This window comes from Nansenia antarctica, assembly GCF_963989245.1.
Source record: "Nansenia antarctica genome assembly, chromosome: 4".
Classification (NCBI taxonomy): Eukaryota; Metazoa; Chordata; class Actinopteri; order Argentiniformes; family Microstomatidae; genus Nansenia; species Nansenia antarctica.
Window position 1 is genome coordinate 17,897,457 of NC_137689.1, and position 15,640 is coordinate 17,913,096.

The 15,640-nt window shown below is 41.3% G+C and overlaps 2 protein-coding genes across 2 annotated transcripts in view; both read left to right on the forward strand.

Moving 5' to 3' along the window:
- LOC308155771 (neuronal PAS domain-containing protein 4B-like) overlaps window positions 1-3,694 on the forward strand; it is a gene marked incomplete at both ends in the record, with an annotated part of 4,528 nt that extends 834 nt beyond the window's left edge. The window contains 10 exons of the mRNA XM_080529144.1: window positions 39-190; window positions 573-675; window positions 791-1,076; window positions 1,176-1,285; window positions 1,484-1,619; window positions 1,781-2,053; window positions 2,468-2,835; window positions 3,040-3,069; window positions 3,241-3,444; window positions 3,666-3,694. Of these exons, the coding sequence (XP_080385270.1) occupies window positions 39-190; window positions 573-675; window positions 791-1,076; window positions 1,176-1,285; window positions 1,484-1,619; window positions 1,781-2,053; window positions 2,468-2,835; window positions 3,040-3,069; window positions 3,241-3,444; window positions 3,666-3,694 (1,691 nt within the window). The remainder of the gene's footprint in view (window positions 1-38; window positions 191-572; window positions 676-790; window positions 1,077-1,175; window positions 1,286-1,483; window positions 1,620-1,780; window positions 2,054-2,467; window positions 2,836-3,039; window positions 3,070-3,240; window positions 3,445-3,665) is intronic.
- A 3,387-nt stretch (window positions 3,695-7,081) lies between these two features.
- On the forward strand, window positions 7,082-11,038 carry mrps12 (mitochondrial ribosomal protein S12). Its single transcript, XM_080529750.1, has 3 exons — window positions 7,082-7,211; window positions 8,078-8,128; window positions 10,613-11,038. The coding sequence occupies exons 2-3, from the start codon at window positions 8,080-8,082 to the stop codon at window positions 10,993-10,995; spliced, it is 432 nt and encodes a 143-aa protein (XP_080385876.1). The 5' UTR covers window positions 7,082-7,211; window positions 8,078-8,079; the 3' UTR covers window positions 10,996-11,038.
- Window positions 11,039-15,640: the final 4,602 nt, after the last annotated feature.

Consider the following 15,640-nt stretch of genomic DNA (forward strand, 5'->3'; position numbering starts at 1 on the left):
GTTTCTATTCATGTCGTCATCTCTTTCTCTGTCAACAGGCGCTCTTTACGACGACAGCGATGGGTTCATGTCGTTTCGCGAGCTTTCGGAGCTGACCCACGAGTTCTCCGCTTTTCTGTTGCTCATAACCGGAGATGGCAAGCTTCTCTATCTATCAGACAACGTTGCCGATCACCTCGGACATCGTATGGTGAGTAACCCATTATTCCGTCTGAATATTTCAAAAGTTTGTCTAACATAATGACGCTCTGGGCATTTAAAGGGATATTCACTCTAAAATCGATTGATGAACCACATACGTTAACACACAGTTACTACCCAAAGACACTTTCTAGAATCTAGATCATAATTCCAACTATTTAGGCACTTGCACTTTTTTCAGTGACCTGGTCCACTGGCCACAGAGTGGTCCCCCATAGGCTTCTATTATATTGGAAATGTGAAAGTTGCTAAATAACCAGGATGACAACTATAACAATGTTTTGTCCAAAGCATTGGTGGTTATGCTTTGCAATACAATACACTGAAATGATTGCACAATTAAGGTGTTGCACAATGTCTTTCTCTTTAAGGTTGACCTGGTTGCCCAGAGTGACAGCGTGTTTGATATAATAGATCCATGTGACCACTTCATCATGAGAAGCAACCTTGTACCAATTGCCAATTTGGATACAGGTAAACATAACCTCTCACTGCTGTGTTCCCTAGAATAATACGACATTATTAACAGATTATATTATTATAAATCACATAAAATATTTCTTATAATTTTCCTTTGACCCCTCTCCAGACCGGTTATTTCGATGTCGCTTCAGCACTTCAAAACTCATAAGACGGAGTGCAGGGAACAAGCTGATGCTGGTCAGGGCTCGCTGCCTGAACCCCCCCTTCCCTGCCTCTACCTACTGGACCTCAAACCCAGTGTGGGTGTGTTTCTGTACCCCTCTGAAGGCAAACATGTCCAACCTCACACTCCCCAGTCCCTTCCTTACCCCGCCACCTGACCACTCCTTCCTGCTGTCCTGTTTCCACTCTCAGCATCACAGGGACATGAAGTTTTGGGACGTCCAGGACAGGTAAACTGGACCATGGTTCATTCTAAAGTTCTGCTTGTGTATGGAGCTGTAAACACAGAAGGACTAGTTATTCATGCTGTAAATTCCCTCTCCCTTCAGTGTGAGTGTATACCTGGGCTATGACGTGGAGACTCTTCGCTCCCGCTCCTGGTACAGCCTAATCCACCCCAGGGATCTCTCCCATGCCTCTGCACAACACTGTGCCCTGGGTGAGTACATTGACACCACACGACCAAACTCAACTAGACTGAAAAGCAGCACTAACACTAAACATTATGTCGCCTACATAATGTCACCGAAAACGCACAACCGGACATGCACACAGATGGCAATCATACTCAACTCAATGTCTGGGATAGGACAGTGCACAGTAGTAACTAAAGAAATTTGTTTTTTTTTCTCTGCAGTGAGCGAAGAAGGGGAGAGGCAGGTGGAGATAGTGGTGCAGGTGGAGGCGAAGGACCACTCCTGGGTCTGGCTCTACATGGTCCTCCAGCTGGACAACGGAGAGCACCCTATCAGCTGCCGCAACTACATCATCAGGTACCACAGTTACACTGCCATGTTACACCATACATCATCTTCCTTCACTGCAATCCTCATTAGGGACTGATATTTCCAAATCATTATTAAATAAGAGTCAACACCAAACGGTTGCGTACTCTCTCTTATAATGCTAATCTCTCTCTCTCTCTCTCTTACAGTGAATCAGAGGCGTGGTCAATACGTCAGCAGTTGTGTTTGGAGCAGGACCAGTTTTCTGGGTATTTTGGTTCTGGTGAGACACTGTCCAGCCCAGCCCAGACCAGTGGCATGTCTGCCCAGTCCTTTGACTTCAGCGCTGTCACACCTGGTGTGAGCTCCTCCTCCGAGGAGGTGATGCAGCCAGCTGGCCATGGTCCTCTATCCAGCCTGTCATCTCTGGAGGAAGAGAACTTCAGTCAGACACATGGAGGCCAACAGCAGTGGAAACCAACGTCCAGCCATCTCTCTTTTAGACCAAGCACAGTCTTAGTCTCCCTTCCTCCCACGCTCATTGAACCTGAGTCTCACACTCTGAGTCAGAGCATTTCCTCCCTCTTGGCCAACCAATCAGAGCCCCTCCACACCACCATTACCAAGCCTCTCCCCACTCTTAAGATGCCCCAAAATGAACAGATAGGGGAGTTTGTGTGCAATCCCCCTGACACCCCTCATTACGCAAGAGGCTGTTTTAGATTTGGGGAGAAGCTACAATTTAATTTAGATCCTACCAATGCAGCAGAGCCATGCCAAAAGCCCCAGTCAACGGTTACCTCTGCTCAGGGAACACCCGCCCTCTCCTCTAGTCATCCCGGGCTCTCCTCTAGTCATCCTGTCCTCTCCTCTAGTCATCCTGTCCTCTCCTCTAGTCATCCTGGCCTGCTGCTCTCGGAGCTCCCAACAGAGCCCTTTAGAAAGCTGCCTCCCACCACTGATGTTTTTAGAGAAGGTGAATGCGACATCATGGCCCTGCCAGTAATAAGGGGGCCATTGTATATCGATGTGCCCCACGGGCCCTTCCATCGCCCTCCGAATGGGCTCCTGACTTCAGAATCGTCACCCACACAACAGCCGTGCTCCACCATGCAGAAAGAGCAAGAGAGAGAGAGGGAGGAGATCTCCCTCCTGGCTGGGTATATCAGATCTTTAGCCGAGAGGTTCTACTGTGACCCTCTTCTTTCTAGAGAAACCCTCTCCTCCCTCTCCTCTTCACCCACCCCTCAGTCCCCTCCCCAAAGTTCCCCTTGTGGAGTTGAGTGCTACTCCTGGAGGGGACTTGACCCACCCATTAATCAAGAAGATATCTCTCTGTATGAAGAGAGTGTGATACTGGAGATCCTAATTCAGGACCCCTCGTCTTTCCCTTCGTCGCCCTCTTTGTGCTCCTCCTCCTCTCTCTCCCCCTCTCATTCCTCTTCCCCGTGCTCCCCACTGACCCCAGTGAGCTACTCTCCCCCCAGCCACATGGAGGGTGAATCTTCAATTGGTGTACACCACTTCTGTAGCGTCCAATCGACGCAGTATAATTGCATGGCAGCGGGTGGAGCTACGATGGCCGCTGGCGCAGGGACTCCAAGAGAGTCACCAGAGAGTGTGATGGATATGGATGTGTCATTGATGCCTCCCTCCACCACTTTCACAGCCTCCCAAGAGCCTGCCCTTAGCCCCTGTGCCTTAGTCCATCCCGCCCCCAACCTCGGTTTGCCCCATGCCCAGTTCCTCGTGGAGGAATTGGATGACATGGTTTCAGAGTTTGAGGCAGATGCCTCGATCACCCCTTCCTGGGGTAACCGCCTGAGTTGTATCAACTCCCACTCAACCATGCACTCACAAAGCTTCCATCAAGGTAAGGGCCTTTCTGTTATTAAGTGCATTCATCAGAATAGCATGCTGTCTTACATGCATTTCTTTTCACAGACTTATTATAATATAATATATTTAATATAATAATTATGCCCCCCTTCTCACACAGTGTAGGCTGCATGCATTAATCAGTAGAAAGAACTGTATGATATATGAAGTGATATATGACATTGTCCTTACAGCTTCTCTCCCTTGTTTCCTCAGGTGGACGCTTGCGTGACCCTACGTTCTAAAATAAGTCTGTGACTTAATTCCTTAAGTATGGCATATTGTCATATTTTGTGATGAAGCTTTTCCTGTAAAAGTATAAATAAATAAATATTCAGAGAGGTAAAAAGATATTCTCCTATACTGATATTTATTTGTGACAGGGTCTGGTGAAAAAGTCCCCAAGTAGGACACGGTCATTTTTCAGTGTTTTCCAGATTATGAAAGTGCAGATTGTCAGCTTTCAAATTATGTCATACATTTGAAAATAGATAGTTATATTGAGCGGGCTCTTCAACATTTAAACTTTCACAATATGAAAAGTATTAAAAGAAGCTTTTTGGTCATTTGCACTACTTGAGAATTGCCGACATGCAGACCTTTTCACCAGACTGTGCCACATTTTGGTTTGACAATCATGAAGGGTTGTTTTTCGACACCATCATTTGACACAGACTTTTGTTTTAGTGTCAAAGTACACACCAATGTAGCATAATTGGCTACAGCAAAGTAAAGGATTTGATTCCTATGTTATAGAAATTAGATTATGATATTGTTTTGTATAATTGATACTTCAACATGATAGTGTAATAGTGCTTTGAAGAGAATAATGTTGCTCTCATACTAGATTTGCCTGATGGACTGATGTATTTTTTTAAACTATAGAAGTAGAGTGGAAATTGTGTATTATTAGTGTACCAATGTATATAACCATTATACAACCATATTATATATCTTTCTTATTTAACATCAGAAAATGTGCAGTTACCTATTACCTTTCTTGGTAATGATGTGATCTCTCCTATTGCTGATACATGTATTCACCAATCAAAAACAATGACATTAAAATATGCTTGAAAAGTCTATTTTGTCTTATTGAGGGGTCAGACACTGAGATTCTACCTATTCCTGTTTTAAATCATCCCTCCTTGTTCCTCTCTCTTATTCTCTCCTCTCCATTGTGTGATGAGACTGAGTCAGGGACACTACTGACGTGCACTGTGACGTCGCTTCATGCAAGATCTCCACTATTGGAAAGAATCAGCTGCCCACACTGTTCTCCAAGGTTGAATGAGGGTGCACACAAGCAGACAAGCACACAAGCAGACAAGCACACAAGCATATACATCCACCCACGCAGACACACACACACACACACACACACACACACACACACACACACCCATACACACACACATACACACACACACACACACCCATACACACACACACACACACACACCCATACACACATACACACACACACACACACACACACACACACATAACATAACCTCCACCTACCTGCTTGAATAGAGTCTCTTCTGTCTGGCACACTGTTCTGCTTTCCCAATATAACATTTTGCTCTCCTTTGATTCTCTGATTTTACAAGCCTTCCCTTCTAGTTATTTAAAAGTTTGTGAAATGAAACCCCTTTCTTGAAATTCCATCTGCTTCCCTTGTCTTTTATACCCAGTTGGTTCGCTTGACTTGTACCTTTCCAATCAAAAAGAGAGGTTCACATTTTTTGCGCTCACTGCTTTTTTCCCCCTCCTGCTCGGATGTCCTTGAGGATATTGAAGAGGGACCAAAATAGACTGACATTTAATGAGAGGAAAAACAGGAGAGTGACAAAAGGTTATAAAAAAGAAGGACTTGAGATGCTTGGTCCTCGGATCCCCCAGCTGTTTCTCTCTCTCCTCCTACTCATCCATTCACCACTCGCTCTTTCCTTTCATCTCCCTACTTTCACACATCTTTGCTCTCGTTCATTCATCCTTTTCTCATTCAACCCACTCCCTACTTCATCTGTTTTACACATGTACTACATGGCTACATATACAGGTAGGTCCAGAAATATTTGGACAGTGACACAATTTCCATAATTATGTCTCTGTACGCCACGACAATTATACACGACAAAGACTTTCAGCTTTCATTTAAGAAGTCGAACAAAAATGTTTGTAGGCAATGACTGCCTGAAGTCTGGAACCCGTGGTGGACATCATCAAATGCTGGGTTTCCTCCTTTGTGATGCTTTGCCAGGCCTTTACTGCAACTGTTTTCAGCCGCTGTTTGTTTGTGGATCTTTCTGCCTTTGGTTTTGTCTTCAGCAAATGAAATGCATGCTCGATCGGGTTGAGATCAGGTGATTGACTCGGCTATTGCAGAATATTCCACTTCTTTGCCTTAAAAACCTCCTGGGGTGCTTTCGCAGTATGTTTTTGGTCATTGTCCATCTGTACTGTGAAGCGCCGTCCAATCAACTTTACTGAATTAGGCTGAATCGGGGCAAACAGTATATCCGTAAACACTTAAGAATTCATCCGGCTGCTTCTGTCTTCTGTCACATCATCAGTAAACACTAGTGACCCAGTGCCATTGGAAGCCATGCATGCCCATGCCATCACACTGCCTCCACCATGTTTTACAGATGATGTGGTATGCTTGAGCCGTTCCAAGCCTTCTCCATATTTTTTTCTTCCCATCATTCTGGTACAGGGTGATCTTAGTTTCATCTGTCCAAAGAATGCTTTTCCAGAACTGGGCTGGTTTTTTAGATGTTTTTGGCAAAGTCTAATCTGGCCTTTCTATTCTTGAGGCTTAAGTATTATTTGCACCCTGTGGTGAACCCTCTGTATTTGCTCTCGTAAAGTCTTCTCTTTGTGGTAGACTTAGATAATGATATGTCTACATCCTGGGGACTATTCTTCACTTAGCTAGATGTTGTGAAGGGGTTTTTATTTACCATGTAAAGAATCCTGCGATCCTGTGTCAAACTGTTGATTTGGCCACTCCTAATATTCCCGCTATCTCTCTGATGGATTTTTTGGGTTTTGTAGCCTAAGGATGGCCTGTTTCACTTGCATGTTGTGCGTGCACAGAAACAGCTTCCAAATGCAAATTACACACTGGAATCAACTCATAGGAATCAACTCAGACCTTTTACCTGCTTAACTGATAAAGAAATAACAAAGGAATAGCCCATACGTGTCCATGAAACAGCTTTTCAGTCAAGAGTTCAGAGTCAATTGTCCAATTACTTTCGGTCCCTTGAAAAATAGGGGGTTACATATTATTAATATATGATATATGATATAATATGATATTAAAGAGCTGTAATTCCTAAACTGTAATTCCTAAACCCTTCCTAAACCCTTCCTCCAATTTGGATGTGAATACCCTCAAATTAAAGTTGAGAGTCTGCACTTTAAGCCCGTAGCCTATTCATTATCTAACTGATAACCAGTAGAGTGGAATTTAGTGCAGTGTGTTTTTTGTGGTTGTTCCCTGGTTGTTTTCAGGTTGATCAGTAGAGGGCGGTAGTGCCAGTAGAGACAATCTGTAACTGAGTTCAAAGATAGCAAAGAAGAAGACCCTGAAACCGGAAAACAAAATGAAGTAGTTCCGGTGGCCATATCCCTGAAGCTGGAGGAATAAGTGACATGATTACGAAGTGAAAGCTGTTATTTTCTCTATTCCACGTTGTTTTATAGTTTAAACACAACAAGGCGGTGAGACTGGCTCGGGGTAACTTAAAGGTAGGTACGACTTGAAACGTTTTGGACTGAAATAAATGATGCTAATACTAACCTGCTAGCGAACTGCAAGGTGACCATTGACAGTGTAGTTACAGTCACTGACCAGTGGGTGGACTCCCTATACAGTGCCTAAGTATTGACTCCCCTGGACATTTTCCACATGTTGTGTTACAGCCTGACTTTAAAATAGATTTAATAGATCACTGTCACTGATTATAACACATTTTTTTTTTACAAATTAATTAAAAAGAAGTATTCACCTCTCTTGCTATGACACTGAATTGAGTCCAAGTGCAAGGATAATAATTCATGTGATTGACTGTTTCCGCACCATCCCTCGAGTGAAGAACAGTGGTAGCTGCATCGTTGTTATGGGTATGTTTGTCAGGATCAAGAAAAGAAATATGACATTTGCTGAATTGAATTGAATTGAAACTTTTTTTTAAAAACTTTTATGAGGTGTTTTGTGTAGATCAGTGACAAAATAAATATAGGCATATATTACATCGATTTTAAAGTCAGGTTGTAACACAACAAAATTGAAAAAGTCCAGGTGAGTGAATACTTACTGAAGGCACTGTAGCTAACTAGGCTCATCTGTTCCTGTCATTCACAATGCTCAGTCATTAGTCAGAACGGCCAGTTCATACTTCCAGTCTTTACAGGATACGCAAAAGACAAGTATGAAACACACCTCTAACTGTCGTTCAGGCTATCTCCGTCAGAACTCTCAGTACAACACTTTGAATAATACGACGGGAACTGATGGGGCTGTTAAAGACTGTCTCCACCAAGCGGTTTTGACTAAAACGATGCTATGCTGCTATCACTCCTCAGTGTGTGAATTTTTTGGGTATGTTTTTCAGGGATGGCATCATTGGGAAGTCTGAGACCGATATTGACGTCACTTCTACAAGGTACTTGATCTCGACTGTATGTTGAGGTGTTTTAAATACACATGATACTTAAATGTTGTGAACTGCGTGATAATTGATTTTTGATATCTATGTCAGATAAGTAGTAGTAGTAGTAGTAGTAGTAGTAGTAGTAGTAGTAGTAGTAGTAGTAGTAGTAGTAGTAGTAGTAGTAGTAGTAGTAGTAGTAGTAGTAGTAGTAGTAGTAGTAGTAGTAGTAGTAGTAGTAGTAGTAGTAGTAGTAGTAGTAGTAGTAGTAGTAGTAGTAGTAGTAGTAGTAGTAGTAGTAGTAGTAGTAGTAGTAGTAGTAGTAGTAGTAGTAGTAGTAGTAGTAGTAGTAGTAGTAGTAGTAGTAGTAGTAGTAGTAGTAGTAGTAGTAGTAGTAGTAGTAGTAGTAGTAGTAGTAGTAGTAGTAGTAGTAGTAGTAGTAGTAGTAGTAGTAGTAGTAGTAGTAGTAGTAGTAGTAGTAGTAGTAGTAGTAGTAGTAGTAGTAGTAGTAGTAGTAGTAGTAGTAGTAGTAGTAGTAGTAGTAGTAGTAGTAGTAGTAGTAGTAGTAGTAGTAGTAGTAGTAGTAGTAGTAGTAGTAGTAGTAGTAGTAGTAGTAGTAGTAGTAGTAGTAGTAGTAGTAGTAGTAGTAGTAGTAGTAGTAGTAGTAGTAGTAGTAGTAGTAGTAGTAGTAGTAGTAGTAGTAGTAGTAGTAGTAGTAGTAGTAGTAGTAGTAGTAGTAGTAGTAGTAGTAGTAGTAGTAGTAGTAGTAGTAGTAGTAGTAGTAGTAGTAGTAGTAGTAGTAGTAGTAGTAGTAGTAGTAGTAGTAGTAGTAGTAGTAGTAGTAGTAGTAGTAGTAGTAGTAGTAGTAGTAGTAGTAGTAGTAGTAGTAGTAGTAGTAGTAGTAGTAGTAGTAGTAGTAGTAGTAGTAGTAGTAGTAGTAGTAGTAGTAGTAGTAGTAGTAGTAGTAGTAGTAGTAGTAGTAGTAGTAGTAGTAGTAGTAGTAGTAGTAGTAGTAGTAGTAGTAGTAGTAGTAGTAGTAGTAGTAGTAGTAGTAGTAGTAGTAGTAGTAGTAGTAGTAGTAGTAGTAGTAGTAGTAGTAGTAGTAGTAGTAGTAGTAGTAGTAGTAGTAGTAGTAGTAGTAGTAGTAGTAGTAGTAGTAGTAGTAGTAGTAGTAGTAGTAGTAGTAGTAGTAGTAGTAGTAGTAGTAGTAGTAGTAGTAGTAGTAGTAGTAGTAGTAGTAGTAGTAGTAGTAGTAGTAGTAGTAGTAGTAGTAGTAGTAGTAGTAGTAGTAGTAGTAGTAGTAGTAGTAGTAGTAGTAGTAGTAGTAGTAGTAGTAGTAGTAGTAGTAGTAGTAGTAGTAGTAGTAGTAGTAGTAGTAGTAGTAGTAGTAGTAGTAGTAGTAGTAGTAGTAGTAGTAGTAGTAGTAGTAGTAGTAGTAGTAGTAGTAGTAGTAGTAGTAGTAGTAGTAGTAGTAGTAGTAGTAGTAGTAGTAGTAGTAGTAGTAGTAGTAGTAGTAGTAGTAGTAGTAGTAGTAGTAGTAGTAGTAGTAGTAGTAGTAGTAGTAGTAGTAGTAGTAGTAGTAGTAGTAGTAGTAGTAGTAGTAGTAGTAGTAGTAGTAGTAGTAGTAGTAGTAGTAGTAGTAGTAGTAGTAGTAGTAGTAGTAGTAGTAGTAGTAGTAGTAGTAGTAGTAGTAGTAGTAGTAGTAGTAGTAGTAGTAGTAGTAGTAGTAGTAGTAGTAGTAGTAGTAGTAGTAGTAGTAGTAGTAGTAGTAGTAGTAGTAGTAGTAGTAGTAGTAGTAGTAGTAGTAGTAGTAGTAGTAGTAGTAGTAGTAGTAGTAGTAGTAGTAGTAGTAGTAGTAGTAGTAGTAGTAGTAGTAGTAGTAGTAGTAGTAGTAGTAGTAGTAGTAGTAGTAGTAGTAGTAGTAGTAGTAGTAGTAGTAGTAGTAGTAGTAGTAGTAGTAGTAGTAGTAGTAGTAGTAGTAGTAGTAGTAGTAGTAGTAGTAGTAGTAGTAGTAGTAGTAGTAGTAGTAGTAGTAGTAGTAGTAGTAGTAGTAGTAGTAGTAGTAGTAGTAGTAGTAGTAGTAGTAGTAGTAGTAGTAGTAGTAGTAGTAGTAGTAGTAGTAGTAGTAGTAGTAGTAGTAGTAGTAGTAGTAGTAGTAGTAGTAGTAGTAGTAGTAGTAGTAGTAGTAGTAGTAGTAGTAGTAGTAGTAGTAGTAGTAGTAGTAGTAGTAGTAGTAGTAGTAGTAGTAGTAGTAGTAGTAGTAGTAGTAGTAGTAGTAGTAGTAGTAGTAGTAGTAGTAGTAGTAGTAGTAGTAGTAGTAGTAGTAGTAGTAGTAGTAGTAGTAGTAGTAGTAGTAGTAGTAGTAGTAGTAGTAGTAGTAGTAGTAGTAGTAGTAGTAGTAGTAGTAGTAGTAGTAGTAGTAGTAGTAGTAGTAACAACAAACCTCTAATGCACTGTTTAAAATCTCTAATGCCCTGTTTGTACCCAACCCCACTTCAGTGCCCCAGTCGGTGTCCCGATGGACTGGACCTGCCCTATACAGAACCATGGCTACTCTGAATCAGATGCATCGCCGAGGCAAGCCTTCACCCCCTCCTCCACGTGTTAGCCCCCTCTTTGGCCATCCACAGATGAAGGCTGTGATCCTGAAGACAATGATCCGTAAACCCAAGAAGCCAAACTCAGCCAACCGCAAATGTGCCAGAGTCCGGCTCTCTAATGGCAAGGAGGTGGTAGTTTTCATCCCCGGGGAGGGACACAACCTTCAGGAGCATAATGTAGTGCTGGTGCAGGGTGGCAGGACACAGGACCTGCCAGGAGTTAAGCTGACTGTGGTCAGGGGCAAATATGACTGTGCTCATGTTGTGAAGAAGAAACAATAACTGATGGGCTGGGGAATAGGGAAAGGGTGGTGAGATGCACATATGAGGGGAACTAATGTGTGTGGTGCTGTGTGAGAAATGTTAAATAAATGTGTTTGTTTATGTCTTTGAACATGTGACCTCATTCTCTTTTGTGAAGTATCACATTTTTCACAATAATAGGTCTGATCTTTCATAATGTTAATAATACTCTGGACTAGATGAAACAGCATTCACCTCACCAATGCCTTTGAAAGTACTAGCTGAGCTAGAGTTCAGCTTTACAATATTAATGGGTTTTTTCTAGCACTTCCATGGCAAGCAGAATGTTATACTTACTTTATTTGACTTCGCATTTAAACGCAGCTTGTACAGTCAGTGTACTGTACATACATAAGGTGCATTGTGTGTAAACACATTGATAAGCATGCCATAGTGTATTCATTTTTTCAAACGCATTGTGTATGTTCGATGGAATATTTATGTTTCTACGTGTCCTGAAATCTAATCAAATTCAAATCTGGTTATACTGAATATCCCATCACCTATGATGAGTAGTCATTTTGTTCTTTAGGGTTTATAGCACAAAGCTCAAACCCAAATTACTACATGAGCATAGCAGGTATAGGTGAAAATAACTAACCGTAATAGTGTTCAAATATTTTTTTAGACATAGTTGTCCCTCTTGAAAGCCCATGTGGATAACTACACAGCAACGTGTTCAGAGTCACTCCCCATCTGTTAAACTGTCACTTGTTCTGTCGATGTGACACGTTCCAAACGGTGCAGGGTTACCGTCAGGGGTGGATTTAGGATTGTAGGAGAGCCGGGGCTTAGCCCAGAGGGAGAATATATTGTGAAAATATCGGGAACATTTGCCTTCAACCTTCAACTTACCACCACCTTAAAGCGGACAAAAGGCACTGGAGAACACATACATTCACACCCTTTAATGAAGCAAACTAATTGTGGTGGTTCTGGGCACAGAGGGAGGTCAGCACACGTAGCTCCCCCTGCAGGCCAGAATGCGCCATTGGATAGCAGCTGACCTGTATTACAAAATAGACAGTAAACACACACACACGTCAGTCACCATCATTTATATTTGAATAGAATTACATAATTGAAGGGCTGAGGCTAGTTATGTTACAGTATGTATATCAGGGCAGACTCTGTGCTCACCACTTATATTGTATTTAGAGGCTTGTCCTGTGTTATATGACGATATATTACATGTATTGTTGGCCTGTGTATAGTACTGTGAAATCAAATTCCCCCTGGGACATTAAACAAACTTAGTTAGTTAGCGTTACATCTTAGGATAGATTTGAGTCATGTTCTGTATACATACTACCATAAGGGCATACTTAATGTGCAGGGGTGCACATAACTTTTTGGGGCCAGTGCTCAGAGGAGCACCTAGGGATGCTGCTTGGTGCTCCCCGAGCTCGCGAGTCACGACCCGTCCCACAGGATGGATAAAAAAGGGATACATGGATAACTTATATTAGCAAAACGACATTTATTCATAAATAAAGATGAACGAACAAATGATTGTGTGCAAAACAAAAGAAACAAATGCAAAATCAAATGACTGCTCTTTAAGCATGAAAGTCTGTCAGACTCCTTTAAACACAATGAAATCAACTGACATCTCTTTAAGCACTAACTGAATGTCTGTTCTTTAAACACAATGAAATCAACTGACATCTCTTTAAGCACTGCTCTGTTCTGTAAACACTGAAATCAACTTTTCAACAAAAAGTTACAGCCTAAGCATTTATTTATGCTACAAGCTTAATCATCATCATCACTGCTCTCTTGACTGCTGTAAGTTATCACTGTCCTCAATTTCAACCATGGTAGAGGATGTTGTAGGCTATCACTTTAAATAGCTCATTATTTTGATTGTGCAACAAAGTTTTTTTTTTTCCTAATAGAATTCCCAACCATATTCCTTGGGTCAGGGGTCTAGGTGCGATAATGAAGCTGTAAAACAAACGTCTGAACGTTTGAAAGCTTCAGAGAAAAGAAACGTGAAGTTCCTTGGTGTTGTTTTTCCTTTTAGCGACGAGTCGTTCGGGACTGAATTGTCACGTGTCGGCGTGATAACCGTGCGATACGCGATACGCGGAATGAAAGTACAAGTTACGATACTTTCCGAATGTTTTCGTGAGGGGAGTCGCCGTGGTCGTTGTGATGGCGTTACGGGGCTTGCCGTGATGCAGCAGTCAGCAGTCAGCAGGTGGATTTTGAGGAAGTAAATTCCTCTCCCAGCGCTCCCAGCTGTTGGTGCGCAAGAGCGCGTTCATGCCGCTGATCTTCCGCGCAGCATGCATTTTGGCGACGCATGCGCACTGGCGCACCAGTTATGTGCACCCCTGTTAATGTGGTTACTCCATGTTTACTAGCTGTAACATTAACTTTACATCATTCTTTTTCACTTGTTACTCAGTCAACCAGAGTGCAGATATCAAAGACTATCAGCCTGTTATTCACTTTATTTGTATAAGTATTATCCTTTGTTTGATTTCTTACCATGTACCGTAACAGTACCTTGCTATGTTTCATTTTCATTATAACATAACGTTATGTTATGATAGCCAGCTAGCATTAGCAAACCGGAAAAGTAGTGTCAGTGAGTCAGTCACCTTTCTAATAAGATTCACAAACCTGAAACATCATCTATGTCATCACTGCTGGTGATGTCATTGTTGTCAGCTGCTGATACTGCTGCTGCAACAGTTCTTGGCGCTTGTTTTGTTGAAAAAAACGTTGGGATATCCATCCTTCCAATTTTGCAAGTCAGGCACTGATTGAGATCACTTCTTCTTCAGGGCAGGGCAGGCTACGCAGTACGCAGGCTAATGTCGCGCAGCTGCTGCCTCTCTGTTGGACTCCGGTACTGCACGTTACTCACGAGAGTTTTTTTTTTTCTTCAAGTAGCCACCCCTTAAGCCCCGCCCCTGGTTACCGTTATTTCTGTTACTGTGTGTTGTTTTAACCTTGAGAACGCTTCGAATAACTGACGTTTGGTTAAATAATCTAACTTGATTAGAGAGTTGAAGTTATTAAGCTTAATTCAATTCAGTTGACGACATGTCCGCAGAAGAAATGGACACAACTACTGATGCGAGTGGGGGTTATGATGAAGAAGAATATGAAAGGTTATACGGAGGTAAATCGAGTTTTTTTTTAATGACACAATGAATGACACTTTTGATATTGGCCACTGAACTAGCTAAACCGTTTACAAGTATCTGAAACAGAGTAGGGCCTAGCTGAGTCAGCGAAGCTGTTGCTACACGTGGACCAGAGCACACCGTGTTGACATCGCTGCCCACAGCTGTTAGGGTGTCACCGTTGTTTTTTTAGCTCAAAATCATCCAAAAATAAAACATTATAATTAGTACACACATCGATTTTTGATGTGATGGATGTTTGACTTGCCCGTCGAGACGATCAATAACTTGGTGTCTCAAAACATGTATCCTACGGCACTGAATCTCAAAATGTTCCTTATTTGGGGAATTTAATTGTCCCCATCTACCGTATTTGGGAATACTCGTAACAAGTGACGGATACCCTAATATTTTAGGAAAATATCTGTAATACAGTAATTAAGCAATATCACACGAGAGGGAGTGTGATATTGTATAACAGCACGACCTCGAGTGTGATATTGCTTTTATACAACAGTTTTACAGCGCGATTTATTAGTTAACAGTAATAAGCGACAACAGATTATGATTTGTTTGTTTATTTAATCATAAAAATAAAATAAAAATAGTTATATACAAATTAAATTTGATTTGATTTGATTTGATTCTGCAACTGAACTTCAAATGGACTGTTGCCTAGTAACCTGTGCGGCGGAGTGATACATATAGTTAAAAGTCCCAGTGCTGTTATACTGTATATCGGCACTCATGGAATGCCTCTTGTCCAATCAAATTACTTGGTCGGAACTAACTGTTGTATAATGGTTGTTTTTATAAAGGGAGGCGTGCACATGACCTTCACACATCGCATACTTTTAACCATATAACGTTATGTTTGTCATCAATTATTAATTAAATAACGAACGCTAAGAAACGACGTATAACCCTACAGTTATTTGACAGTGGCATTACGTGCGTGCAGAGCCGAGGGTTTTTGTAAGACTTTTATTTTGACACAATCACAAACCACAGCGCAGCACGCTTTCAACACTGAAGTGACGCGAGACGCCTGAGGTAGGCGGGACTAAACATTTGAAATTGGCGGTCAGAATCAGAGATAAATACGGCTGGGAGAAGTTCAAGAGGATTGAGGAATTGAGACAAGGATTACTCGAACAAAAACAATAGTCACATATTTGCGATATGCCTTCGATGGCCTGGCTAACCAATGTTATTTGTCAGTGACAGTTGTCAGAGACGTGGATAGCGAACACAAAGAGCACTGATTGATTTGCAGCTATAAAGAAGTGTGTAGGAAGTGAAGACCAAACGACGTGGACTTCCTAGTCAGTTGAATCAAAAGGTAGCAACAAACTAGCACCACTGAGATGTGTTACGATTGATTTGTTTTCGACTGACGAACGGTTCGATTACGGTTAAAAGTACAATGACATGGAAGCGTCGTTGTAGAGTAGTTGGTTCTGATCCGGCTGTGTGGCTAGCTA

What these genes read in the sequence shown, in the direction of transcription:
- mrps12 (XM_080529750.1), top strand. Translation starts at nt 8,080, where the DNA reads ATGGCATCATTGGGAAGTCTGAGACCGATATTGACGTCACTTCTACAA. An exon ending in ATTGACGTCACTTCTACAAG is followed by an intron (nt 8,129 to 10,612) that starts GTACTTGATCTC and finishes ACCCCACTTCAG; the next exon opens with TGCCCCAGTCGGTGTCCCGA.